This window comes from Gopherus evgoodei, chromosome 8 (genome assembly GCF_007399415.2).
Source record: "Gopherus evgoodei ecotype Sinaloan lineage chromosome 8, rGopEvg1_v1.p, whole genome shotgun sequence".
NCBI lineage: Eukaryota > Metazoa > Chordata > Testudines > Testudinidae > Gopherus > Gopherus evgoodei.
Genome location: NC_044329.1, coordinates 93,383,869 through 93,410,881, shown reverse-complemented (window position 1 = coordinate 93,410,881; position 27,013 = coordinate 93,383,869). Strand labels below are relative to the sequence as shown.

General features: G+C 43.0%; 1 protein-coding gene across 2 annotated transcripts; it reads right to left on the bottom strand.

Annotated features, from left to right (window-relative positions):
• Nucleotides 1-3,079: 3,079 nt before the first annotated feature.
• On the bottom strand, nucleotides 3,080-25,084 carry C8H1orf141 (chromosome 8 C1orf141 homolog). 2 transcript variants are annotated; one of them, XM_030573784.1, is made up of 11 exons: nucleotides 24,921-25,084; nucleotides 22,347-22,681; nucleotides 20,854-20,952; nucleotides 18,393-18,562; nucleotides 14,452-14,573; nucleotides 13,299-13,405; nucleotides 10,730-10,880; nucleotides 9,996-10,122; nucleotides 8,252-8,447; nucleotides 6,406-6,531; nucleotides 3,080-3,482 (listed from the first exon to the last, which is right to left on the bottom strand). In XM_030573784.1, the coding sequence occupies exons 3-11, from the start codon at nucleotides 20,932-20,934 to the stop codon at nucleotides 3,390-3,392; spliced, it is 1,173 nt and encodes a 390-aa protein (XP_030429644.1). In that variant the 5' UTR covers nucleotides 20,935-20,952; nucleotides 22,347-22,681; nucleotides 24,921-25,084; the 3' UTR covers nucleotides 3,080-3,389. The 2 variants fall into 2 exon arrangements, with proteins under 2 accessions (XP_030429644.1, XP_030429647.1); XM_030573787.1 differs by having other exon boundaries at nucleotides 3,080-3,465.
• Between the last annotated feature and the right edge of the window lie 1,929 nt (nucleotides 25,085-27,013).

Below are 27,013 nucleotides of genomic sequence, written 5' to 3'. Positions count from 1 at the left end.
TTAATTCTACCATGTACTGGTCTTCGGGGATGCTGTACCCAAGACAAGCTCTTTCAAAATTTTCCAAGAAGGCCTCGGTGTCATCACCTGCCTTGTAGGTGGGAAATTTCCTGTGCTGTGGAGCAATAATTGGCGCCGGGTTGTTAGGGTTGGCTGGCACATGCAGCCCAGCTTTTGCCAAATCCAGTTCATGTTTTCTCTGTTTTTCCTTCTCTTCATTTTCTTTTTCCATTTGTTTTTGTTGTTTTTCCATGTCTCGGCGGTGGGCCGCCTCTTCTTCTTCTTGCTTCCTTCTGTGGGCCAACTCATCTTCTGCTTGTTTCCTTCGGTAGGCTACCTCTTCTTCTTCTAGTTTTCTTTTGTGTGCTGCCTCTTGGGCTGCCTGTTCTCTTTGGAAGGCTGCCTGTTCTCTTTGGTAGGCGGCCTCTCTGATCTGTTCTTCTCTTTCTTTCATTTCCATTTGTCGCCTGTGTTCAGCGTCTTTGAATTGCTCTTCGGCCTCAATTTTTGCCTTAGAAGTCATGATTCCTGTTTTCTTGTGTTGGGGTGCCCTCCGGTGTTTCTCTTCTGAACTGCAGGCTCTCTGTTGCCTCCTGAAGTCTGCCTAGCAACAGTGCTTTTTTCCTTTTCTCTCTCTAGCTAATGTTCAATGAAGGGAAACCAGAAAAACCACTTTATTTGCATGCATATAAGTGCTGGTACTTGCCTCCTAATGGGAGGGCTATTGCATGACAAAAGACCCTTAACAGTTTGGTAATGGCTTCTTGCTTATTATGCAAGCCACAAACTGCCAGATAGAGCAGAAAAAAAAATTCTCTCTGGTTCCCTTTTAAAACCAATTGTTTCTCTCTGCTAAAAAGCCCTTAGCAGAGAAAAGAAAAATATAATATTCCTACTGGCTTCTGGATTCTGTCTATCTCCCAACCGCTGCCACTCATGTTATAACCTTATTCCCAGATTTGGACCTTAGCGTCCAAAATATGGGGGTTAGCATGAAAGCCTCCAAGCTTAGTTACCAGCTTGGACCTGGTACTTGCTGCCACCACCCAAAAAATTAGAGTGTTTTGGGGCACTCTGGTCCCCATGAAAAACCTTCCCTGGGGACCCCAAGACCCAAATCCCTTGAGTCTCACAGCAAAGGGAAATAATCCTGTTTCCCTTCCCCCCTCCAGGTGCTCCTGGAGAGATACACAGACACAAGCTCTGTGAAACTACACAGAGTGATTCCCCCTCTCCGTTCCCCAGTCCTGGGAACAAAAAGGACTTTCCTATTCCCCAGAGGGAATGCAAAATCAGGCTAGCCAATTCAACACACACAGACCTCCCCTGATTTCTTCCTCCCACCAATTCCCTGGTGAGTACAGACTCAATTTCCCTGAAGTAAAGAAAAACTCCAACAGGTCTTAAAAGAAAGCTTTATATAAAAAAGAAAGAAAAAATACAAATGTTCTCTCTGTATTAAGATGATACAACACAGGGTCAATTGCTTAAAAGAATATTGAATAAACAGCCTTATTCAAAAAGAATACAAATCAAAGCACTCCAGCACTTATATTCATGCAAATACCAAAGAAAAGAAACCATATAACTTACTATCTGATCTCTTTGTCCTTACACTTAGAAACAGAAGATTAGAAAACAGAGCTACTTCTCCAAAGCTCAGAGACAGCAGGCAGACAGACAAAAGACTCAGACACACAATTCCCTCCACCCAAAGTTAAAAAAAAATCCGGTTTCCTGATTGGTTCTCTAGTCAGGTGTTTCAGGTGAAAGAGACATTAACCCTTAGCTATCTGTTTATGACAGGCCCCCCCTAGAATTGCCTGCAGCTCAGCAGAGAAGTGGCATGTCTGTGGTTCTGTCCCGGAGCATCCGTTTGATTCTTTGGCTTTCTGGTATGCTTGTCTCAGCTCCTTAAGTTTCACGTGGCACTGTGTTGAGTCCCTGTTGTGGCCTCTGTCCATCATGGCTTTGGAGATTTTTTCAAATGTTTTGGCATTCCGTCTTTTGGAACAGAGTTCTGATAGCACAGATTTGTCTCCCCATACAGCGATCAGATCCAGTGCCTCCCCTATTGTCCATGCTGGAGCTCTTTTTCGATTCTGGGACTGCATGGTCACCTGTGCTGATGAGCTCTGCATGGTCACCTGTGCTGATCATCTCTCCATGCTGGGCAAACAGGAAATGAAATTCAAAAGTTCACAGGGCTTTTCCTGTCTACCTGGCCATTGCATCCGAGTTCAGATTGCTGTCTAGAGCGATCACAATGGTGCACTATGGGATAGCTTCCGGAGGCCAATACGTCTAATTGCATCCACACTAACCGTAATTCAAACCGGCAATGTGGATTTCATCGCTACTCCCCTCATCGGGGAAGAGTACAGAAATAGATTTTAAGAGCCCTTTATGTGGGCAAAAATAGCTTTGTTGTGTGGATGGGTGCAGGGTTAATTCAATTTAATGCTACTAAATTCAACCTAAACTCGTATTGTATATCAGGCCTAAGACAGAAGTGCCCAAGAGATACTCACCAGATGGTTAACTCCAGTTTTCCAGCTGCCTTCCTCTCACCAGCCACCAGAAGCCTGCAGAGGTGCTGGGGTTGTAGCGAGAGCTGGGGGTGAAATATAACATGCTAGTGGATGGAAGGTTTGAACAGGGCAAGAGAAAGGATTTGCATGGTGTTGGCTTTAGAATATATTGAACAACTTTAAATCTAAAAGAGCCTTCAGCTACCAGCATGAGTGGAGGAGTGTCTCCGTTAGGGCATTCACGGTGATCCAGCCACATTTACAAAAATAAATCCATACTTTTCAAAAATACATACAAAGGCAACAGGGATGTTGGGCAGACAAAGATGTATTTTGGAGCCTAAATAGTTGGTTGTCTCTTTGATGCAGCAAGGTCAAAGGGAACTTGAACTTTGCTACTTTGACACTTTACAAGAAAGGTTGCACAGCTCAGCAACATGCATGTGGGTGGAGCTGCGTGAACTTAATTAAGGAAATTTAAAAAAAAAAGAAGACAAAATGACCCCAACATCAAATCTGTTCCTCAGTAATTTCATTTATAGGCAAAGCATTACAAATACAGGGTTTACATGTACAAACACATTAGCTCAGTTCAGAAACCAAATTAGGTGCTCAGCTATGTTGCATGTACTCTAGCAATGTAAGGAGATAAAGCCAAGGGCCCATGGACTTGCATCACCATTTAGGCACCTAATGATTGGAAGTGTGGGATTCTTACATGTTGCTTACTGAAAGAGTTATAGGAATGAAATTGCATGTCTATTCAGAAGTTCAAACTATCAGGTCTGAGCACAATGTGTAAATTTAGCATCGGCTGGTAAGATATCTTCTAAGTAGCATGATGAAAATCTCCTGCGTTCATTTCAGTTCCAAACACTTCCCATATGGAGACAATCTATCCTGCTGAAAGTCTTTTCTTCCTTTTTTTAAGTGCCTGTGATTTAATATTAGCTGAGAATAAGTGAATCGAAGTAGTCATTAGTCTATGCATATTGTCTGTAATGTATTTTATGAAGAACTCCAGCCTAATCCAATATTGCTAAATATTAAAAGCCTAATTCCACTAAATATAATTTTATTAACATTGCAAGAGAGGACTTTGGCTAGAATCTTGAAATATACAACATAGATGATAAGCAATGTGAAATTCACAGTACTGGATGTTGTAAGATTTTTTTTAAATCTATGCAATAAATTAAGGAAGAAAGATGGATAATACTCTAAATACCTGTAAGCAGAGTCAGGATAAGCTCTACCCTGACATCTGGTGGAAAGAATTTCAGAGAGTGTATTTGCATAGGCACGCCTACTCCATCCCAGGCTGCTGAGCTGTGGGACTGCGTTGTGACAAATGACTCAACCTCAGTTGGGTGGTACTTGCTAGACAAGGGACATGGGTTCCAAAACCCAGTGAATTGAGAGAGGCTGGGGACAGGTATCTGTGTCTGATGGTGCAGTCTCCTTGTGGAGCCAGAAGCACCAGTTCCACCCCCTCCTCTCTCCACTGTGGAATGTCAGAGTTGATTTTTTTATTCCCTCAAGAATCTAGATACAGGTTCACTGAGCTGAACTCACTTTGGGCTAATGATGCACTAGCACTGGGGCTCCCCTACTAAGAGCTGAGATCACTAAGAGCTGAAATCACTAAAGAGCTGAAATTACAGAGCTGAGAGCACTGAGTACTGTGCTAACTAGTGGGGGAGCCTGAAGCTACACTGTGGAACAGAGCAGCTGGCGGAGTGGAGCAGTTTGTGGGGATGGCTGGAGCGGATCACGGGACAGCTGCTGGAGCGGAGCAGCTGGCAGAGTGGAATAGCTGTGGGACGGGTGGAGCGGCCCACAGAGCGAGCGGAGCCGAGCAGTTTGCAGGGAGAACTGGAGCAGCTCATGGAGTAGAGCAGCTGGTGGAGCGAAGCAGTTTGTGAGGACGGCTGGAGGAGCAGAGTGGAGTGGCTGGTAAAACGGAGCAGTTCGTGGAGAAGGCGGAAGCAGAACCCACGGAGAGGCAGGGCAGTTGGCCCCAGACCACGTAAGGTGCCCCTTTCTACCCAGGCTGGGGGGAGAGACCTCTATAGATAAACTCTCGAACTTTGGGGTGGCATTGACCAGAGACTTTTGGGTTGTTGGACTTTGGGGTGATTGGGCTTAAAACCCTAAGGGGAAAAAGGACATTGCCAAACGTACTTGGAGGTGGGTTTTTGTTTATGGTTTGTGTTATAACCCTGTTTGTGGTGTTTCTCCAATGGGATGCCGCATTGATTCCTTCCTTTATTAAAAAGATTTTGCTACACTCAGACTCCGTGCTTGCGAGAGGGGAAGTACTGCCTCCTAGAGGCGCCCAGGGCGGTGTGGTATGTAAGTGTCCCAGGTCACTGGGTGGGGGCTCGAGCCGGTTATGCATTGTGTTACTGAAACGGAACCCCTGGATACTGAACCCGGCCCTTGTTGCTGCCAACTCAGAGAGGCAGAAGAGTTAGATACCTCTTCTCTGTGTATTTATAAGTAAAGATAAATATCTTAATGCATTAAAATGTTCACACACAAAGTCATTCAGGATTTAAAAGAAATAACTTCTGTGCTTGAAATAGGATTTTTATGCTTTTTATGTTTGCCTAATAAAACCATTGAATAAAGGCCTATCAATTAATTTTTAAGAGACACACATCCCCTTATAATTGCTATATCATAATTCATTGTAATGGCAAACCTCTCATGGTTTACATAAGTTCATGTACAGGATAATAGCTGTTCTGAGAAAAAATCACCACAACACCTAGATTGCTTATTTCAGAAATTGACCAATCCCATATATCTTTGGCAGCCCATTGTTAGACATACCATCAGTTAATTGTAGCGCCTGGTGTCCTTTAGAGTATCCAGTGTCATTTGTAAATTCAGCCTCGACTTTTTTTATCTTGAATTCTGAGGCATTACATTGTGCAGTTGGTATACTAATAATTGGATGATTGAAGTTAACAGGTAATGATGCTGGGCGTTCAGGTAGCATTGCTTTTTTCTGGGGCTCAGGGCTACTGTCTGGCACTGCATGTGAATTTTTCAGTGATGCTGAAGATCTGCGAGTGCTCCAGAATTCCACAGTATTATCCCATTCTTGGCCTTTCCTACTATCTATGCAATATTCCTTATTATTTAGCTTTATCTCAGCGGATGTTTCTTCCTTGCAAGAAGCTGGCTGAGAACACCTGGCAGGTTTGGATACTTCAGTGATTTCTTCATTGTTCTGACTAGGTGGAGGTTTATCCTTAAAACAAACTCCAGATAGACTAATCCTTTTGTTTTCCAAATGATCACGTTTCATTGAGATTTTGTGAAATGACTGTGAATTGACATTTGGAAAGTCAGGGATTCTAATAGGTTTTGTTATGGATATATAATCCAACTGTGAAGAATGAGCCAACCTGCCTTTTTTATGAAGCTGGGAGACTGTGGTTAGTGGCTTGCTGTAAGAGCCGTGAGATTTAGCGAAGGTTGCTGCATTCGCTTTAGCAGATTGGTGTGCTGCAGCTTTTGGGTTCACTCCAAATATAACAAGGCCATCAGGGTTACATTCAGCCCTTGTTGTTGAAACATTCCTGTCTTTTGATGTAAGTTTACTGATTGGTATTTTAACATCATGAAAGCTACCAACTATTTTCTGCACAAAAGTTTTTTCCTTCTGTGAATCTTTTAAGCTTCTATTTTTTCCATCTGAAGATAAAATATGAATATTGATTTTCCGTTTCCCGGATAATGTTCTTTTTAGCTTTTTATTCTCCTTCACAGCTATGTTAAACATACTCTTTTCTTCCTTTCCAACTAAGGCAAGGGCATAATCACAGTTGTTTTGTAAAACTGAATTTGAATTTGTTTGTACCTCATCATTTTCCTTTTCTGAGTCACCAGACACTTTATCTCCATGTAAATGCAACCACTTCTTCAGAATAAAGTTTTGCATATATCCTTCTTCAGCATAAATGATGGGGTATGTTTCACTCACTTTCTGTAGAAAAAAGAATGGAACTTTAGTTTTCTCCTTTCTTACTGATATAGTTTCTGAGATATTTGCATAAAGAAGTCCAAGAATGTATTGAAGATGCAGAAATATATAGGATCAGATCAGATAATACACCTAGATATCACACTAACAGTCACATGGTGCTGATATCCACATGATGCATTGCAATGCCATATTAATAAACTGTATTTATCGTACATTTTTGACACTTGTTTCTAGCCAAGGTAGAGCATGAGTATCCAGGTACCATACAGAAAACTGTAGAAAAAACAAAAAGAGATACACAGAGGTCCCAGTGGAAGGAAATACCTCCAGAGTTTTTTGAAATCTTTACATAGGTCTGAAAAAAAATAGCCAATAACTCCAGAAACAGAAAATACCACAGCAAGTGAATTCAGGCTCCCGGGCTAGAGTTCATCCAGGACATGCCTGACACAAGTTAGCCCAAACGTCAACCCTAGAGAAGGCGGTCAGACCACAGTGTTCAATTGCCAACATAGAGCACAAATTGCATTTGACTAGGTCTTAAAATTAATCATGAAATCTTAAGCCTTAAAGCATTATGAATGTGTGTATTTGTCCTTACTCCTCTTTACTGAGGGACTTGTACCACATCGGTATTCATCACCAATTCATCTCCTTTCCCATCTGCATGCTAAGCAGGTGCCCTACTCCCTTTCCTTTATGAAAAAAGCCTCTGATCCATTGTTGGGTGCCAGAATGTGCTGCTGCCCACAGCTCCCAACCATCTGCAGCCTGCCCCACTTTCTCACTCTGTTGCTAGCTCTAAGCCAGTTCCTCTATGTCACCAGATCCCAAAAATCCTGCTGGTTTGCAAACTGAGCAGGAACTGGCAGTAGATCATGTCAAGTGTGCTGGAAATGGGAACAGAGGAAATGGGATCAGGTTGGTTCCTTCCAAGAGTCCTAATTTACCCTCTTCTTCGGGGGCTAAACATTGCACTCACTTCCTTCTCTCCAGACAGGCTTCAACTGAGAGCCTAGGACACTGGCCAGAAGCTAAGGTGTTAGATGTATGATGTAGGGCTGTGGCTCTTCACCTTTCCAGACTATTGTACCCCTTTCTGGAGTCTGATTTGTCTTCTGTAACCCAAGTTTCACCTCACTTAAAAGCTACTTGCTTATAAAATCAAAAATAGAAATACAAGTGTCTCAACACACTACTACTGAAAATGGCTGACTTTCTCATTTTTACCATATAATTATAAACTAAATAAACTGGAATGTAAATATTGTACTTACATTTCAGCATATAGTATACAGAACAATATAAACAAGTCGTATGATATTTTAGTTTGTACTGACTTTGCTAGTGCTTTTTATGCAGCCTGCTGTAAAACTAGGGAAATATCTAGATGAGTTGATGTATCCTCTGGAAGACCTCTACATATCCTCAGGGATACATGTATCCCTGGTTCAGGACCACTGATCTAGGGCTGAATCCTGGCAAAATGCCCATTGATTTAACTGGGGCCAGGATTCCACCCCTGCTAAAAGTTACTCTGTATGCATACTATTCCAAATACGGATAATGAAATAGCAAGCTATTATTGTAGGAATCTCAAGTGTTCAGAAGTCTGGTCTTATTTCAGAATAGAATATTCTTTTAATAGAAGCATGCACTAGCATACGAGACCCGTTGTAAACTTTACCATACATAACAGGGACAGTAAACAGGACATTACCACCACCGGCCTGGGAGATTTTGCTTTCGGAGAGCCCACATTGATTATTTTGGCATTTGGTTTCTCCATTTCATCCTCAATAGTCAAGGAGATGAGGTTTTTCTTTTCTTCTGAAGCAGATTTAGACAGGTGAAAATTATTCTTCCTTTCTGTTTCTTCAAGATTAAAAACATCTTCTTTCAGGGGAGCTTCATTTCTTAAAATAAAGAAGGCCATAGTTAAACAAGTGATGATGCAGATAGCTGCTTGTTACCTGAAACATGTTCAGACAACAATGTTTTAAAAGCAGGTCTGGGCATTCAGCTTAGGATATGACAACACTTCATGCTGGAAGTGTAATTCCCACCTCAGGTGGACGTGCACATACTAGTTTTGATTGAACTGGCATGCTAGAAACAGCAGTGTAGACACAGCGGATGGGCTAGCCGCCCTGAGTACAATCCTGTCCCAGACCCTTGGAACTTAGCCTGTCTACCCATCTGCACCTCTATGGCTACACTGCTGTTTCCAGTGCACTGTGTTGATCAAAGCTTGCACACTTACATCCACCTGAGCTGGAAATTATACCTCCAGCTCTAGTACAGACAGCTTTTCCTGAAGGTTTTGCTCATCATGAGAATTGTCAAATATCAGGCTTCAAAAAGGAGAAAGAAATAGGCTTTGTGGAAGCACACAGTCAGAGTTTCAAAAGAGTTCAGTGCCCAGCAGTGCCCATTGTGATACTGAATGTAGGTGCTGAGCTCTTTTGAAAATCTAGCCCTTTGTTTGTTAACACAGAACTATCTTATACACATATGTCCTTTCTCAATTCAACCTGCTTGTATTGGCGACCCAAGTTGCACAATTGTTCTATCACGGGATGCCACTGGGATGCCTGGGGGCACAGCTTAATGGGGTCCATTGACCCCTTCCATGGTTCAGGGACATTGTATGTCATGCAACAGGCTCAGACATTACCTCTAAGGTCCAGCAAGGTCTAGCATGACCATTTGTCCCCATGCTGATTCAAGCCATGAGATGCAGAGCCCTCATGCTAACAACCCCTATCATGGATACATTGAGAATAGTATGGCAGACAACTCACTTTAAACATGCACAGCTGAGGTGACTCACCTAATCTAATTCCTCCTCTGCCTTCCCCTTTAATCAGCAAAGGCTGCCCACCCCTCTGGTATACAGACCAAAATCAGCTCAACACTTACATGCAGTCTGGTCTGAATGGGGTATAACAATGGCTCGACAGTGCACAGCAACACTATGCAACAGCTTAGGAGAGGTGAAGAATACCATAACCAAGTGAAACTGCAGGGGCAACGTAAGTAGGCAGACTGCAATTACTTGAGTTAGAATTTGACCAGGACTCCCAGGTTAATGTCTTTGTCCTTGCAAAAGTGCCATGGGGATCTTTAATGACCAACATGACTTGTCTTTTAAGCTTTACAATAAAAATGGCACTTTAAGCAGCACAGAGCTCCTTAGCATCATCCAGGGGCATTGGTTCAGTATTGATACAGAGCGAAGAGAGCTACCCACTGAATTGCTAGTACCATTTCCTGCTTCATCATTCTAGGCACTCCTTGAAGTTCTCCACTCCAGCTACTGCCCCGGCCTGACTTTACTTGTCTTGTGAGATCTAACTGGGTAGTAAGGCCAGTCATTGGCTATTGGGATGCCACACAGTAGGTCATTCAGAAAGTAATTCAACTTAGATTTGCAGTAATATTTACAGACTGTCAGTAATTACCTTTCTTTCAGACCATCTAATGGCAAATGGCCATTTACACCGACTCTGATTTTATTGTCTCTCTCTAGCTGTTGAGCAACGAATTTGCCAGCTTCCCCATAAATACTGTATTGCGCTATCTTGTCCCCTGAAAAGACAGTGAGTTTTCGTATGTGATATGAATATGTGCAAATAAGGGAGATAAAAGTTACTTCTCACAAGCTGCTGTTGGAAAATTGTATAGGCGTTAGGTATTATAAAGCACATGGGAGAGCTTCAACAAATCCCATCCGTGGGCTAAACTGCCTGATCCTGGCCTACAGCTTTGCAGAGAGGGTGTCTTATGTTGTCTTCATCTTCGATACTATGGTGCTGCAGCAATAATCTATTCAGCCACAAGGATTCCTTCTTCAGAACAAGGAATTCAAGATGGTAGCAGAAGTGTGGCTGGTCACACAGAATTTCCCATCTTAGGGAACATTGCACATTCCTACAGTTACTCGCTTTTTTTTTCCTTAAACTGATGTCATAAAAATAAATTAAATAATTAAAGAAAAATGTAAGTTGAACAAGTTAGAATTATACACATTTAATAGCCCATTTAGGTAGGATGTGTCCTTTTACCCAATTGTCACTGTTAATTTCTTCAAGTAAAACTTTCCTTCTAATTCAAATCTAAGACAATGAAATGCTACTGGTAAATCTCCATGTATTTTCCTCAGCTGTAGATACAAAAGGATTTCACTGATTCTTACCCATCAAAGCTGTTAGAAATGACTCTTCATTCTGACTACTGGCACTTTTAGGAGGGCACCAATGAGAAGTGTCCATATGGTCAAGAGTAGACGGTAAATGGGCTTGGCTATCTTGCTGACAGAGGACATCCAACTTCAGAACATTTTCAACCTGGATATGAGGAAGTATTTGTACACGTTAACATCATATCATATTTGTAATGAGCCACAATTAAAAATATAACCCTAACATGACAACTTTTAAATTATCTTCATGGTAAATAGGATGTCAGAAACTTTAAATGATCATGCATTTAAAGCAGGGGTAGGTAACCTATGGCACGTATGCCGAAGGCTGCACGTGAGCTGATTTTCAGTGGCACTCACACTGCCCAGGTCCTGGCCACTGGTCCGCGGGGCTCTGCATTTTAATTTAATTTTAAATGAAACTTCTTAAACATTTTAAAAACCTTATTTACTTTACATACAACAATAGTTTAGTTATATATTATAAACTTGTAGAAAGAGACATTTTAACGTTTTTAGAAGGTATTACTGGCATGCAAAACCTTAAATTAGAGTGACTAAATGAAGACTCGGCACAGCACTTCTGAAAGGTTGCTGACCTCTGATTTAAAGCAAAAAAATCAGAGATGGAATTAAAAAAAAATTAGAAAGTGTACCATTTGTGGTAAAATGAAAGAGCCCAGTCACTTGAATTATAAATAAGAACACAGGAACTGTTATGCCAGATATTAAGCTCATGACAGAATCTGACTGCCCAATATAAAGTAAGTATGCACAAAATGTGGAACGCTTATACAGATTTTGTAGATTTCATATTTAGAGACAGGTTCTAGGCTCAGATATGTGAGCAAACACTGGCTACTTAAATGAAAAAGAAAAAAAATCCACAATATTGCTTGTGTACGTAGCTGTTAAAAAGTCAGTATTTGCCAGTAGATACCCATAGGATTACAACTATTTCCTCTTTTAAGTATAAGGTGTGGCAGCTTAGATATCACTGTGTTGTAGCTATTGGCAAAATGTTACGTATTCTTTAACTACATGCTGATACACATCTGAAATTGGAATCTGGCCTTTACCCTGAAGGAAAATCCTTGGGTGTATCAGTGTTCTGAAAGCAGGCACTATTTCTTATAGCTCAGAGGGGAAGGAAAAAAATCTGGCTATGTCAATCAGCCACAAAGGATTATAATTATGTTGAACAACAAAAACAAAGTTTCACACCTGCCCCTTTTACCTTCTCCTCTGCCCTGTCCCTCACCCCCTTCCCTTGCCTTTTCTTTCCATTTAGCTCATCCCCTCCTAACTAAACCCAGCCTCCCCAAAACTGAAATTAATATGACAATTATTGCCAGGGGCGGCTTTAGATATTTTGCTGCCCCAAGCACGGCAGGCAGGCTGCCTTCGGCGGCTTGCCTGCGGGAGGTCCCCATCCCGTGGATTCGGCGGCAGCCTGTGGGAGGTCCGCCGAAGCAGGGGGACCAGCAGACCCTCCGCAGGCATTCCACGAAGGCACTCGCGGCGACCGGCAGAGCTCCCCTCTGTGGCTTGCTGCCCCAGGCACGCGCTTGGCATGCTGGTGCCTGGAGCCACCCCTGATTATTGCCATCACATTGTTCACATCCTGCTTGTATGTTTTGCCCCTTTCCTCCCACTCTGTCTGTCTTGTCTATTTAGAGTCTAAGCACCTCAGGGGAAGGACCTTCTACTAAGCACCAAGCACAAGACAGCACCATTCTTGATTGGCCCTTCGGCAACATGATTAATAATAAAAGCTAATTGTTTATTACAAGAAATATTTTGTTTTAGTGATCAGTAGGAAGAAGACTGATTTTTTCACTTTTCGTTTGCTCCATTGGCATATTTTTTGGCTGTTTGGTCCACCTTAAGATATTTACCTTTACTGCATGCAGCTTGTGTTATATTAATGTGGTGTTCATGCAAGAGAAGCATCTATTCCAGGAATGCCTGTGCCAAATAGCCCCATAGTCACATGTTCATTCATTTTGTCAGGTTCCATTCCAGCAAAACATTTTTCAGCACTGATCACTTCCCTGAGTTTACAGTTGACGTTTATATTGTACGTACATCAAGTTCAGAACTTTCTGCAAGATTGCCTCACCTTGTAGCAATCTTATTTTAGCATTTATTCTAAATACACTCAAGTTTGCTATGTTAAATTATACAAAATAAAATGTTTTAATTTTTGCAAAAGGGGACACAGCCATGGACCAACGGATGTTGAGGTAGTTTGAAAAAATTATGTGTTTCACTAGAAAAAAATTGTGATCGTATTTCTTGCAGAAAAAAAAGAACTAATTAACTAGCATCTCTAATTTGGCCCTCACTATGGTGAGTGATTTTCATAGATATCTAGATTACAACCAGAAAAGGAATTTCCCCTCAAACAGACACTTCCTTCTTCCATACCCAAAAGATGATGTAAACCATCTCAAGAAGAAATTAATATCGGTTTTAAAGCATGTGTAAATCTGGCTAGAATTAAGACAGCAATGGAGAGTATTAATTAGTAGTTTGGGATTAAGATGAGAGTGGAATTTACCTCCGTGTTCCACTTTGGTCTTCTGTGAACTTTTGGTCTAAGACTAGCAGGTTTTACTTTTTGGTTTAGTTTTAATGAAATAAAATCCTTTAACGTGTACAGATTCTCTATAAAAAAGGATATATATGAATTTAGGAATAATGTGAAGAGATTATTATATTGCAGTATTTTAAATTAATAAATTGCATTAGAGGTGAATTAATCATTAAAATAAGCAGCCACATCAAGCAAGGAAACTGCTGAAGGGACAGTGATGGCATGTAATGTTTTGCTCCCTTGCTTGTCCTTGCAATGATGTAGCAGGTTTACCTGGAAACACTATTTTTTAAACAGAACTATTCTGATTCATCAACATACAGCACTCCTTTCATCTGTGGTTGTACCAGCACATTCTGAGATTCCGCAGGACATATCTTATAATGCTCAGCACTGTCTCGAGGAGCAAGGGCTTTTGGGACTTTTCCTAACACAGGGAACTGTATTGTTGGATGAGTTAGGACAGTGGTTCTCAAACTTTTGTATTGGTGCCCCCTTTCATATAGCGAGCCTCTGAGTGCAACCCCCTTTATAAATTAAAAACACTCTTTAATATATTTAACACAATTATTAATGCTGGATGCAAAACAGGGGTTGGGATTCAGGCTGACAGGTCACAACCCCCCATGTAAAAACCCACAATCTCCTGAGGGGTCCCGAACCCCGGTTTGAGAACCCCTGAGTTATGAGAACTACTTGAACCAGTGCAGCTGCAACATTTGTGGTTTCCTTTCCACAATGTACTGGTTTGGCCATATCTGAGCAAAAGACCTTCTCCCACATTTACAGTCATCACTTACATCTTAGATGGATGTTACATGTAGATGCAAGGGTATGTAAGCTCAACTCATCCAAACAAATTGTTTCTTGCAACCATTTTTCTTTTTCTGGAACAATGCATTTTTTCCATTAAGTTAACTAACTCTTTCAATGTAAAAACACATCTTTTGGCAGCGAAGACATAGTTTAGTGTAGACAGTACAAAGTGCTAAAGTCATGCTTTTTGAAATGTGACATCGAATCTCAATCCTTTGCATACGTTTTACAAAATGGCTAAACAAGTTGAAGACCTTGTATGTCAGAATCAGCAGTAACCCTGTGTTACATAAAGAAGTACCTTTCTGATGACATGCTTTAGCTTGCAAAGTATCTGGAGCACTAAATGGCCTTGCAGTTGGTTTGCCAGAGTGACTCTTTCTAGCCGCCAGTCTTGGGATCACAGATTTAAGCCTGCTAGGACTAAGATCAAAGCTGTACATTTTATAGACATGCACAATCAACATCTGACTAAAAAAAGTTAAACAGGTTGGAAAAGGTAACAGAATTATACAGCAATACTTTGGCTAACATTGCAAAATAAAGGTTGCCCCCCCCCCACAAGTGATGAGAAATAATGGTAATAACAAAATTTAGCACTTATTAGTGGTAGCTCTAGGTACAAAATGTTAGGTTGAGCCCTATCATTTAGCGTTTTGTGCATTTACAAAGTGGGTTAATCCTGAAAGATGCTAAGCATTTGAACTATGACTGAATTTAATGGGAACAGAAGGTGCCCAGTATAGGCCCTAGTACTTCTGAAATTGCTTCCGTGGAGTGGCTGGCAGTCTAACACAGTCTGGCTGCTTTCGAGCTCCCTATTGTAATAGGCACTATACAAACTGCAGCAGCTGCCCCATAAGTCTTGAATCTGGAAGAGAATTTCCATTAAATGAACTTTTGTGAATGGTGCTTAGAACTAGAATGGAGGTCAGATTATTTTATTTAATATTATATTTCTGTGGCAGGAGCAGTGTCCAGAGGTACAATGCCTCCAAACTTGAGAGTGTTCAAAGTACTGATTTTGCGCTATCCCTCTCTGCCGAGTAGCAGGGAATAGGTACATAAGAGTGTCTGAATGGCTATACTGGGTCAGATCAATGGTCCATCTAGCCCAGTATCCTGTCTCTGACAGTAGCCAGTGCCAGATGCTTCAGAGGGAATGAACAGAACAAAGGAATGTCAAGTGGTCCTTCACTTGTCTAGTTTCAGCTTCTGGCAGTTGGATATTTAAGGACATCCAAACATGGGGTTACGTCCCAGACCATCTTGGCTAATAGCCATTGATAGCCCTATCTTCCATTCATTTCTCTAATTCTTTTTTGAACCCAGTTATACTTTTGGCCTTCACAAGATCCCCTGGCAATGAGTTCCACAGGTTGTGTGAAGTACTTCCTTTTGTTTGTTTTAAAACCTGCTGCCTAGTAATTTCATCCCCAGTTCTTTTGTTATGTGAAGGGGTAAAAAACACTTCTCTATTCACTTTCTCCACACCACTGATGTTTTTATAGACCTCTTATCAGGACCGGCTTTAGGAAGTGCAGGGCCTGATTAGAATAGTTTCGACAGGGCCCTGGCAGGGATGACTCACCTGGCCGTGCTCTGGGTCTTCGCTCCGGGTCTTCCGCGGCACTGAAGGACTCGCTGCCGAAGTGCCGCTGAAGATCCAGAGGGCCGCCAGGTGAGTAAAAATTAAAAAGGCACCTAAGTTAGGTGCTCTTCTTTAGGGCGTGGAGCCCAATTAGGGGGAATCGGCCGAAAGCCGGCCCTGTCTATTATAACCTCTCTTATTCATCTCTTTGCTAACCTGTACAGTCCTAGTCTTTTTAATCACTCCTTGTATGGAATCCATTCCATACCCCTAATCCTTTTTGTTGCCCTTCTCTGCACATTTTTTTTTTTTTGAGATGAGGCAGCAAGAAATGCAAGCAGAGCATTCAAGTTGGATGTACCATGCATTTTATATAGAGGCATTATATTTTCTGTTTTATTGTCTATCCCTTTACTGATTGTTACTAACTTTGTTAGGTTTTTTTTTTTGGACTGCCATTGCACATTGAACAGATGTTTTCAGAGAACTATCCATGAAGACTCCAAGATCTTTCTTGAGTGTTAACAGCTAATTTAGACCCCATCACTTTGTATGTATAGCTGAGATTATGTTTTCCAATGTGCATTACAGTACTTTGCATTTATCAATATTGAATTTCATCTGCCATTTTGTCAGCCAATCACCCAGTTTAGTGAGAGTTTGTAACTCTTTGCAGTCAGTTTTGGACTAAACTATGAGTAATTTTGTATTGTCTGCAAATGTTGCCACCTCACTGTTCACATCTTTTTCAAGATCATTTATGAATATTTATCATGGCACAGGTCCCAGTATTTACCCCAGTATCTACCTCTCCATCATGTGAAAATGACTTTCTACCCTTTTTTGGTATCTTTTAAGCCATTTATGATCCAGGAGAGGGCCTTCCCTCTTACCTCATGACTACTGAGTTTGCTCATGAGCCTTTGGTGAGGGACCTTGTCAAAGGCTTTCTGAAAGTCCAAATACACTATATCAACTGGATCACCATTATCTACATGCTCGTTGACCCCCACAAAGAATTCTAATAGACTGGTGAGGCATGATTTCCCTTTACAAAAAGCTGTGTTGATTCTTCCCAAACATCTCATTTTTATTTGTGTGTCTGATAATTCTCTTCTTTACTATAGTTTCAACCACTTTGCTTGGTGCTGAAGTCAGGCTTCCCAAAGCCTGTAATCGCCAGGATCACCCATGGACCCTTTTAAAAAATAGATGTTACAATTAGCTACTGTCCAGTTATCTGGTTCAGCGGTTGATTTAAGTGATGGGTTACATACTACAGTTAGTAGTTCTGCAATTTCATATTTGAGTTCCTTCAGAACAATATCATCTGGTCCTGGTGACTTATTACTGGTAAATTTATCATTTTATTTCAAAACTTCCTCTACTGACACCTTAATCTGGGTCAGTTCCTCAGATTTATCATCTAAAAAGAATGGCTCTAGTAGGGAATCTCTTCCACATCCTTTGTAGTGAAGACCAAAACAAAGAATTCATTTAGCTTCTCTGCAATGGCCTTGTATTCCTTGAGTGTTCCTTTAGCACCTTGATCATCCAGTAGCCCCACTGACCAGCTAGCAATCTTCCTGCTTCTGATGCCCTTAAAAAATGTTTGCTGTTAGTCTGTGTCCTTAGCTAGTTGATCTTCAGATTCGTTCTTGGCCTGTCATATGCTTTTACTCTTGATTTGCCAGAATTTATGCTCCTTTCTATTTTCCTCACTAGGATTTGACTTCCAATTGCTCATGGACACACACTTTATATAGCACATCAAACTCTAGTATGTAATCACTTTGGAGATCACAGGAAGATTGCATCCTCAGGTGCAGGAGTAAAAGTAACATTTAACACGTACCAGTATAGGGGCTGGCTCCGGCCCCTGGAAGGGGTGGGGCCTCAGACGGAAGGAGTGGGGCTGGGGGTCAGCGCTCCCAGCCAGCCCATCTGCACTGCCTGGCCTGCACTGCCTGAGGCTCCAGTGGTGATTTAAAGGGCCTGGGGCTCTGGCCACTGCCGTGGTAGTGAGGGCTAGAGTTCCAGGCCCTTTTAAATCACCGGCCCCAGGGCAGCTGCTCCTTTTGCTCCTCCCTGCCCCCCATCAGCAGCCCAGGGGGGAGGCAAAAGGGGCAATGACATTTAAGCACTGCCATGGCAGCGCTTTAAGGACCCTGCTTAAAGTGCTGCTGCGGCAGCGCTTCAACATCGGCTGAGTACGGGCTGGTACCGGTGGCCACTTTTTACCAGTATGCCGTACCGCTTACTTTCAGCCCTGCTCAGGTGGCAAATGAACTGCCTGTACTTTTCCAGCTTTTTCTTTTGGGATAGGAAAATTTCCAGTATTCAGTCATGTGAGTTACTGTTTACACAGCTTCCTGTTTTATGGTGAGGAATCATTTCACTGTAGGAAACAGCACAGAATCCCCTCATTTCAAGGCCTTTCCTAACAATAATACCTTTGACACTAATAATTGTTATTTTAAATGGCTGTAGATTTGGGTAAATCATGCAAACAAGATAGTTTTAACAACTCCGACTTAATTGTACTGAGAGTGAACTGATGTAAAAGTCAAAGAGTAATGGGACTTTTACGATATTTATAGCATCTCTAAGTCAAACTAAAATTAACACAAAACATTCTCGTTTGGGGTCACCTTATTTGCTGATGTCTGAAGAGCTGTTCATCTTCTGAAAACTGCGGCGCAGGTTTAAACCTGGAAATATTTATTGTTCTAGCACTGGGTATATTATAATCCTCTTTAAATTCAAATGTCAGTGGGGTTGTCACAAATGGCTTTAGCTGCAATTTCCCAAGCCCTGGGCTCTGCAACACAAGTGTACATGGCCTTAATTGGTTAGGACTGCAATATACTTGTTTCTATTATGTGAAATAATACTAACTTTGTGAACCACCAGCTATTATCTCTTTCTGCAATTAAGCATCTGAATTTAAAGCCAATATGAGTCAAAGCAATACAACCTTGTTTATTTTATTAACTTTTCTTTGCCTTGGAAGACACACATCGGGAGCAGAGCTGTTAATAAGAAACTATCATTTTACATAATCACTCAGAGTTTAAATGCACTTTAAAATGTCTTTTTACTTTAACAGCAGTGCAATGCAGTAGATGAGACAGCTTAGTTAAGTATTACTGTGATACTGGTTATCCTGACTTTTACTACAGAAGATTTTCCCAAGAAATTAGCTTGCTAGAATTCTGACAACCTACTATTTTTTAAAGAACGCATTCTAAAAACCAGACAATTTGGTGGGGGAAGAAGGTACATGAAGGGCTGGCTCCAGCTTTTTTGCCACCGCAAGTGGCGAAAAGGGGAAAAAAAAAAAAGCTACGATCAGCGGCACTTTGGCAGCTGCTCTACCGCGCTGCTTCATTCTTTGGCGGCAATTTGGTGGCCGGTCCTTCCCTCCGAGAGCGACTGAGGGACCCGCCGCCAAATTCACGCTGAAGACCCGGATGTGCCACCCCTTTCCATTGGCCGCCCCAAGCACCTGCTTGCTGCGCTGGTGCCTAGAGTCAGCCCAGGGTACGTGAGGAAAGAGGGTGGGGGAGTTGGTCTGCATACACTGGCATTGTGGTAGGTGCATTTACAGGTGCTCTGTGGTGAGATGCTCCATTGGCTTTTTGTCACGGCCCATCTGAACCAGTGGGGCCTCTTGCAAGGCAAGCATGCCTTAATTGTACAGCAGTAAATTGATATTTAACTCAAGATGGCCACCTTGGGCTTTAAATTCTGTAATATAAAACAATCTTTCACTTGTTCACCCAGACCTGGGCCCCTGGAACTTGGCAGGTCAGGTCAGAAAATAAGCAAAAGTTAACTTCTAAAAACAAGTCCAACCCACTGCTGCTTTATAATAGAGATTTCATTACTCTTTAAAAAACAAACAAACTACTACTGTTGTTATATTATTTATGCATCAAAACTTAGCACCTGCCTAGTGTTCTCATCCTTAAAGTGTTCATGGCAGTATCACACCCCAGATTGTGGAGGTGACCCCAAGCATTGGGTGCTGTGAGGATTTTCACGCTGTTTGGCTGTTTTTAGGCAGCCACCCACATGTCATGTAGCCCTCAGCCCGTTTCCAATCACAGCCACACCACGCAGCTGCCTGTGGCACAACCATCTTGGTTGTAGCCCAAGCCCAGCACAATTCTGTTCACACAGGGAGACTGGAGACCTGCCATGGGCAAGAATGGGGGGCCGGTGCCCACGGCAAGTGAGAGAGGATGTGGGGGGCGGCGGCTTGCCTGGCATGTGGAGGGTCTGGGCTATTTCTCTTTGGCAACAATTACTCTGCAAATCCAAATAATTTTTTTTTTTTAATAAAATGCATGTGGACTCAGAGGCACATGATTGACCTCCCAAGGCCTCATGGTCAGAAAAGCAGCCATTGGCGTGGGGTGCATCTGAGGTTATGCCAGCGGGGGTAGGGGTTCTTTTCAAAATGCTCACTTCTCACTGAGATGCACAAAAACACTGAGCCCGCAGCTTCAAAAGATCACGCCTGCTGGGCTCTGACTGGCTTCCGCCTGCTCTCAAATCTTTTAGCTGCTGGAGGATCAATTTTCATTGGTTCTGCCAGCAGATGATCCTGGGGAGCCTCTCTAGGCCACTTGTGGAGGACTAAACTTCTTTGGGCAGTGTACACCAAAAACAGGGCCTCCAGCAGGGGGTGCCAAATGCCTGGTACTCCCTTTCGCACTTCTAATGTTCTTTTCTCAGCTGCCAGCTCGGGCGACCAGACAGCAAGTTTGAAAAATCGGAACAGGGGATGGGGGGGGGTAATAGGACCCTACATACGAAAAAGACCCCAAAATTGGGACTGTCTCTATAAAATCGGGACATCTGGTCACTCTACTGCCAGATGACCTGCTCACTTTATCAGTATTCCTTTGTTGCCTGGAGTAATCATCAGTCAGACATAAATCAGTCTCTCCCTCTCCCATCTATCTCATCCATCTACCTTAGATATTTATTATATGGTGCAAGTCACAATAGTGTGTAGGTGCTGGCATAACTCAAGAAAGAATTCTTTCAAAGCTGACCATGGGTGCGTCTATTTGATATGATTTCGATTTGCTCCATACTTACTTCAACCTTTGCATGTTTGGCCAGTCTTTTGCGTGAATATTGTTCCAGAGAATAAAGTTTTCCTAAGAGTCTCTGGGTCATTTTTCTTTAATTAAATTCCTAAAATAAAATAATAAAATAAATAATTATAATAATGAAATAATGATTTTAGAAAAATTGGTGCTTTCATGCTACAAACTTTGAAAAACGCTTTGTGGAGCACCAGTAACTTTGTGGTAATGTCACGGAAATCAATCCGTGGATCACAACATTGTCCCATCACTCTGTCAAGGGTCATGTTATCCCATAGCAGGAAAAACTTGGGGAGACGTTAGGAGTTTCCTTCTCAATCCATAAAAGTGGATGAGGAACAGAGGCAGGGGTTGGCCCTTCCTGTATTTTATGAGATCAACCATAGATTTCGGGGCACAGAGATCTATGACCGCGGCACAGCTGCCCTTCTAGCCTTTCCCTTAATGCTGCCATTGGATGCCTCCTCAGAGGCAGTCACAGAAGGTACTCAGGAATTAACTGCCGAGCTGTATTAGCTCCTGATTGGATTTCCAGTGTGAAATCTGCTGGGAAGAATGTGGTAAATAGCCAAAGACATTAAAGGTGACCTGAAAAGGGAGGGTGGGGGACCTTTCCCTTTTAATAATGTCATGATGTACGCAGAGGGACAGAAAAGGGTATTCTTCCCTCCAAAATGATCTCCTACTTGCTATTCTCAGAAACAGTGGAGATATAATCTGATCTGTGCTGTTTTTGTTGGAAGTCTCCTTGGAGGCCCAGAGTGCCGTAGGACTTGGATCTCTTAGCCTTTCAATTAAAGGGAAGGCATGTTGATTTTTTTAACAATGAGGTCTTTTCTCCCAACTGTTTCTCAAGGGGTTGTGATATGTGTGTTAACAAAAACCAGAATCTGACTTCTAAACAGTCTGACAGTCTCAATTGCTAAGGTTTCAGTCTACAGGTTTTGGTGATGTCATAATCCTACTAGCTTCTCTAGTTGTCCATAGGGTCATCCGGGAAAGACAGAGTAGACAATGTCTGAATGTGGAATGTAAAAATATGAGCAGAAAAACAAACCATTTTAAACCATTCTTCTTCATGCCTCAAAAAGCAATAAGAAAAAGGGCACAAACAACATTTTCTTCTTTGCAGATCATTTCCACCATAGGAACATAGTATTTGCCATATTGGATTTGATTCAGGCCTATTTAGCCCAGTCTCCTGCATCTGAGAGTATCCAATACGAGATGCTCCCAAAGTAGGCAAAAAGCCTCCTACTACCCCTGTCTAATTGTGCAGTGCAATTTTTGCTGTCTGTGGAGGGGATGGGGTGGGTTAGGCTCCTTCCTGACTTCCACATGGGATCTACTGATGCTTTGAATTCTCCTGAAAGCTCATCCTGCTGTGATCCCTGCTTTGCCAGCATAAACTGGTTCCTGCACTAGTTGACATAAAATTACAGCGTGGCTGAGCTGATGGAAAGGAAAAGTGCAGAGACTCACAATAGCCCAGATGGTGAAGTATGATGGGTCCAGCTGCAGATCTCTCAGCTGCAGGATTTCCACAGGTACCCTGTGCAATGAAGTTAGCAAGTGTCCTCCGAAGGCTTCATCCAGGCTTTCACTCTCTTGCTGTGTAACCACCTTGTACTTCACTACAACATGCTGCAGCAGTGAAGCCCACGTTCAGTGAGATGCAAACTGAATGAGGCTTCCATGGTGATAAGCTTCATGTGAGCAGGGATGGGGGAAAGGAGGGATTGCTTATGGGGGCGTGGGGAAAGAAAGGGGAAGGGAGGGAAGATGCTCCTTGTCTTATTGTAGAATTTACAGGAGGCCTGCATGGTAATAATAATAAAATATTATTTAGCTATTATATAACAATTTACATGCTTAAAGCACTTTACAAAGATTAATCCTCAAAGTCAGAGAAGTTAGTTTGTCATCATATTACCAATGGGGGAACCAAGATAGAAAGGTTAGATGAGTTGCCCCAGGCTACACACAGAAGCACTGGTAGAACAGGGACTAGACCACAGGCATCCAGGCTTCTCAATGCACTAATTGCTAGGCCAAATTGACCGATAACACAATGTGGCCTCATTTTCAAATGGGCTGAGCACCCTCAACTCCCATTGTCTTCATTTGGAGTTGGTCGTGCTCAGCATCTCTGGAAATCGGCCATTGTGTCACTACGAGTTTTTGAACACTTAGCAATCCAGCTTTCAACAGCAAGAACAGCCACAGAGTATAGAGTGTTTCTAGATGGCAAAATTTGGTCCCTCCTTTTTAGTATGAAGAGAAATGTGATAAATCAGTTTAACAACAAAAAGATTCCCACGCACAAGCTTTAAAACAATGAGACTCAGGAGACGTTGTTCCAGCAGGATGAAGCAATTCCTCTTCTAAGGGAAGCAATAGCTTGTCAGCTCACATGGCCTGAGCTTTGCCAAGCATGGAGTTAAGTCCCCTTGAACTTCATTGCAAGGTAAGCATGTTCTTCAGCACTTTCCTGAAGGGGGTGTGAGACTGAAGTAGCACAATATATTCCCTGATGCAGCTTCAGCCTGAAATGCTACTGGCAGCTGCTGAAAAGTTACATTTTGTGTTATACAAAAAACTCCTGCCATTCAGGGGGAGAGAGAGAGAGCGCACTGTACCAAACACATCCAAAGCCCATGGAAACCATTGTGTGTGTATCTACAACAGCTTATAAAAGTCAACTGCATGTTCATTTACATCTCCAGTTGAGACAATGAGATAATATACTTTAAGCTGTAGTAGAAATAGATATGGTATGATACATATATATTTAAAGGGGAAGCACAATTTAAAAACATGAGTTTGGGGGTTTTACTCAATCCAGTTAAAAGTCTAACCTTAGATTACTAGATCTAAAAGAGGTTAGAGAAAATAAAGTGATTGTTCTGATTTTTTGGTTTATTTTGTGCCCTTCTGTAACCCAATTCATTGACTCCCCTGTACAGTCAGCCAGAAAGTTGTTTTCTCCTGTCCGCGTGAGTCTTTTATACAGGAAAAGGGTAGAGAAAAACTTATTTTTAAACTGGGAAGTGTGATTGTAAAACCAGAATTGTCTGGAGGAATTAGAGGCAACCATAGTGGCTAAAATTCCCGATTCATTTTCAAAAACTGACTGTATTTGCAGTTAACCACACACCTTCCAAACAACAGCCTGGCGAGTAGCACAGTGAGATCACATGTACACCTGGACAGGATTGCACCTCTGTATCCTGTTACTCTAGAGTCTGGGGCTCTAAACAAAATGGTTTTGGGGCTGACAGTGGGTGTTGACAATGAATGCAGCATAACTGGTGCTAAGCAAGGTGTAAACTGCATGTGCAGACAGCTGGTCTATTCTGAACGTCTGCTGAACAATGTTTGTCTTTGTCTGCATTTGCAATTAAAGTCTGTTTGTCAAACTACACTCACTGTCAGCCCCGGGACATTACCATAGGGTAGACCAGGCTAATCCTTTTCAATGGACATAGGGCAATTACACCTGGCATCTTCTATCCAAGAAACTCCATACACCTTACAAATCTTGAGGATGCTTCACAATATACCTAGGAGGGCAAGTATTTATCCCCTTTTACAGATGGGGAAAACAGTTACTGCTCCTCCTTGCCTCTCCTGTTCTTCCTTTCCCAGTTTCTCCCTTTCCTGTTCAGAGGTGCTGGAACAATTTTTATAGCGGTGGTGCTGATGATAGAAACCACATAGTTGGTGTTTGTTGTTACTACTTCAAGCTAGGGGATGTGGCAGCACCCCCAGAACCCACAGTTCCAGCACCACTGCTCCTGCTATAATCCACTGCTGCTTCTCCCTTCTTGTCTCCTCATCATTCCCCCAAACCTGCTGCCATGCACACTATTTCCCCACAATATGGCTTCCTCTTCCTGGACACCTGAGTCCTGCTGCTTCTCCTTTTGTCTAACTCCACTGCTGTTGCCTCTTCACCAATTCTTGCTTCTTCTCAGGGCATCTAGGATCCTGACTGGGTTGCCCTCCATTTCTTCTACCTCCCCTGTAGTTCTCCTCTCTTGCTGTGGCACTTACCAGAAGAGATCTCCAGGGCACCCTAACCCATCTGCAAGGCTGCTCTGAGCTCCTGTGGTCTGCTCCAGACAGATAGTGTGTACATGGTTGGAAAATGCAGTTCAGTCATATGGCCCCTTCACCTCTTTCCCCACGGATATGATCCTGCAGTAATTCTGCCACGTCCTTTTGTTAGTGTTGCTCAGCAATAGCTTCCCCGGCTCACTGGGCTTGGCTTTCTTATTGTGTGTTGGTTACCGTCAGGCACCACCATGCCTATATATTCTGTTCCCAGGTTCAATCATTTGAACTGGGGCTTTTCCCCCAGGGCGTGCAGTCATGCACAACCCCACCCAGCCTGGAAAATGGGTTAATCTGCCTCCTGGAGAAGTGGCTGAGCAGGGCTTGCAGTACCTGATTCTGCCCTGGTTTATGCTAGTGTAAATCTAGAGGAACTGCCTGGAAAGCCAAGATTTGCACTTGTCTAACAGAGAGAAAAAGTGTGTCCTTTCCTATGTGACTTGCTGCCAAGCTATGAGGCTGGAGAGGAAAAATTATGGCCTGATCCAGATAGGGGCTCAAACTCTGTTAAAGGATTACATTTAAAACATAGTAAAGACTTGAGTAAGTTTAGTTTAAACATGGATCCAGCCTGTTTTAAAACGGCCTATTTATGCTACAAATACAGCCATGTTGGAGGACTATTACAGATCTCTCAACATAGTTGCATTCACGGGGTAGAGAGAAAACCGTAACACAGTTTGGTCAGCCAGTGTGTTCAAAGTGAAACCATGTAAGAACTATGCTTAAAAAGCCATGTGATTAGGGTTGCCCACTTTTTAATTGCAAAAAACCAAAGACCCTTGCCCCGCCCTTGCCCCACCCCTTCCCTGAGGCCCCACCTCCGCTCACTCCTTTCCCCCTCCGTCTGTTGCTTGCTCTCCCCCACCCTCATTCATTTGCTCATTTTCACTGGGCTGGGGCAAGGGACTAGAGTGTGGGAGGGGGTGAGGGCTCTGGCTGGGGGAGCAGGCTCAAGCCTGGGGTAGGGGTTGGGTGTGGGAAGGCTCTTGGCTGTGGGTGCAGCATCTGGGGTGGTGCTGGGGATGAGAGGTTTGGAGTGCAGGAGGGGGTCTATTACAGCTGTGGCAGAGTTGGGGCATAGGGAGCGGGTTCGGGGTGTGGGTTCCTTGAGGGAGTTTGGGTATGAGATGGAGCCCAGGGCTAGAGCAGGGGGTTGGGGGATGGGAGGGGGTGCGGGCACTGGGCAGAACTTACCTCATGGGGCTCCCAGGAAGCGGCCACATGTCCCTCAGCTCCCAGCCAGAGGAGCAGCCAGTGGCTCTGCATGCTGCCCCCACCTGCAGGCACTGCCCCCACAGTTCCCATTAGCCACCGTTCCCAGACAGTGGGAGCTGCTGAGCCGGCGCTCGGGGCGGGGGCCGTGCGTGGAGACCCTGTGGCCACCCCTCCACTGAGGAGCCGAGGACCTTGTCACTGCTTCTGGAGCCACTCAGAGCCAGGTAGGTACCCTGCTGGCCCCACGCCCCACAGACTTTTAACAGCCCGGTCAGCACTGCTGACCGGAGCCATCAGGGTCCCTGTTTGACTGGGTGTTCCAGTTGAAATCCAGACACCTGGAAAACCTATATGTGGTTCTAACAGTATTTGCTCCTGTCCGTGCTGAAGAGGAACTGCACTTAAGGGCAACTTCTTCACACACACACACCCAGCTCCTCACTTACGTATTCTCAACACTACAGAAGTAGAGGCTTCTCCTGACTGTGTTCAGAGACCAGCCCCTGTAAAGACTCTCCTGTAATCTCTATATCCTAGAATCCTTTGCATCATTTTACCACCACAGTGCATTAACTAAACAACCAAATATAATGTCTTTAAAAGAATTTTGAAATTGTGAAGTGCTATACTGCTGACTACTTAACCCTCACACTTGCCTTCCTCACAGGGATGTTAAGTATTCCAGCAACTCCATGGCCACCTAGAACTATACAGATGTCACAATGCTATGGTTGCTCAGAACATTAGACACACCAACGCTATAATGCAAATCCTTTTGCTATAAGAACCCTGACTCCTTGAGCTAATGGAGAATT

Coding starts and splice junctions, on each gene's coding strand:
- C8H1orf141 (XM_030573784.1), bottom strand. CDS start 20,934: ATGACCCAGAGACTCTTAGGAAAACTTTATTCTCTGGAACAATATTCA. Junction 18,563..20,853: donor CCAAACATGCAAAGGTTGAA/GTAAGTATGGAG, acceptor CTTGTGTTGCAG/AGCCCAGGGCTTGGGAAATT. Junction 10,123..10,729: donor ATTTCTAACAGCTTTGATGG/GTAAGAATCAGT, acceptor CTGTCTTTTCAG/GGGACAAGATAGCGCAATAC.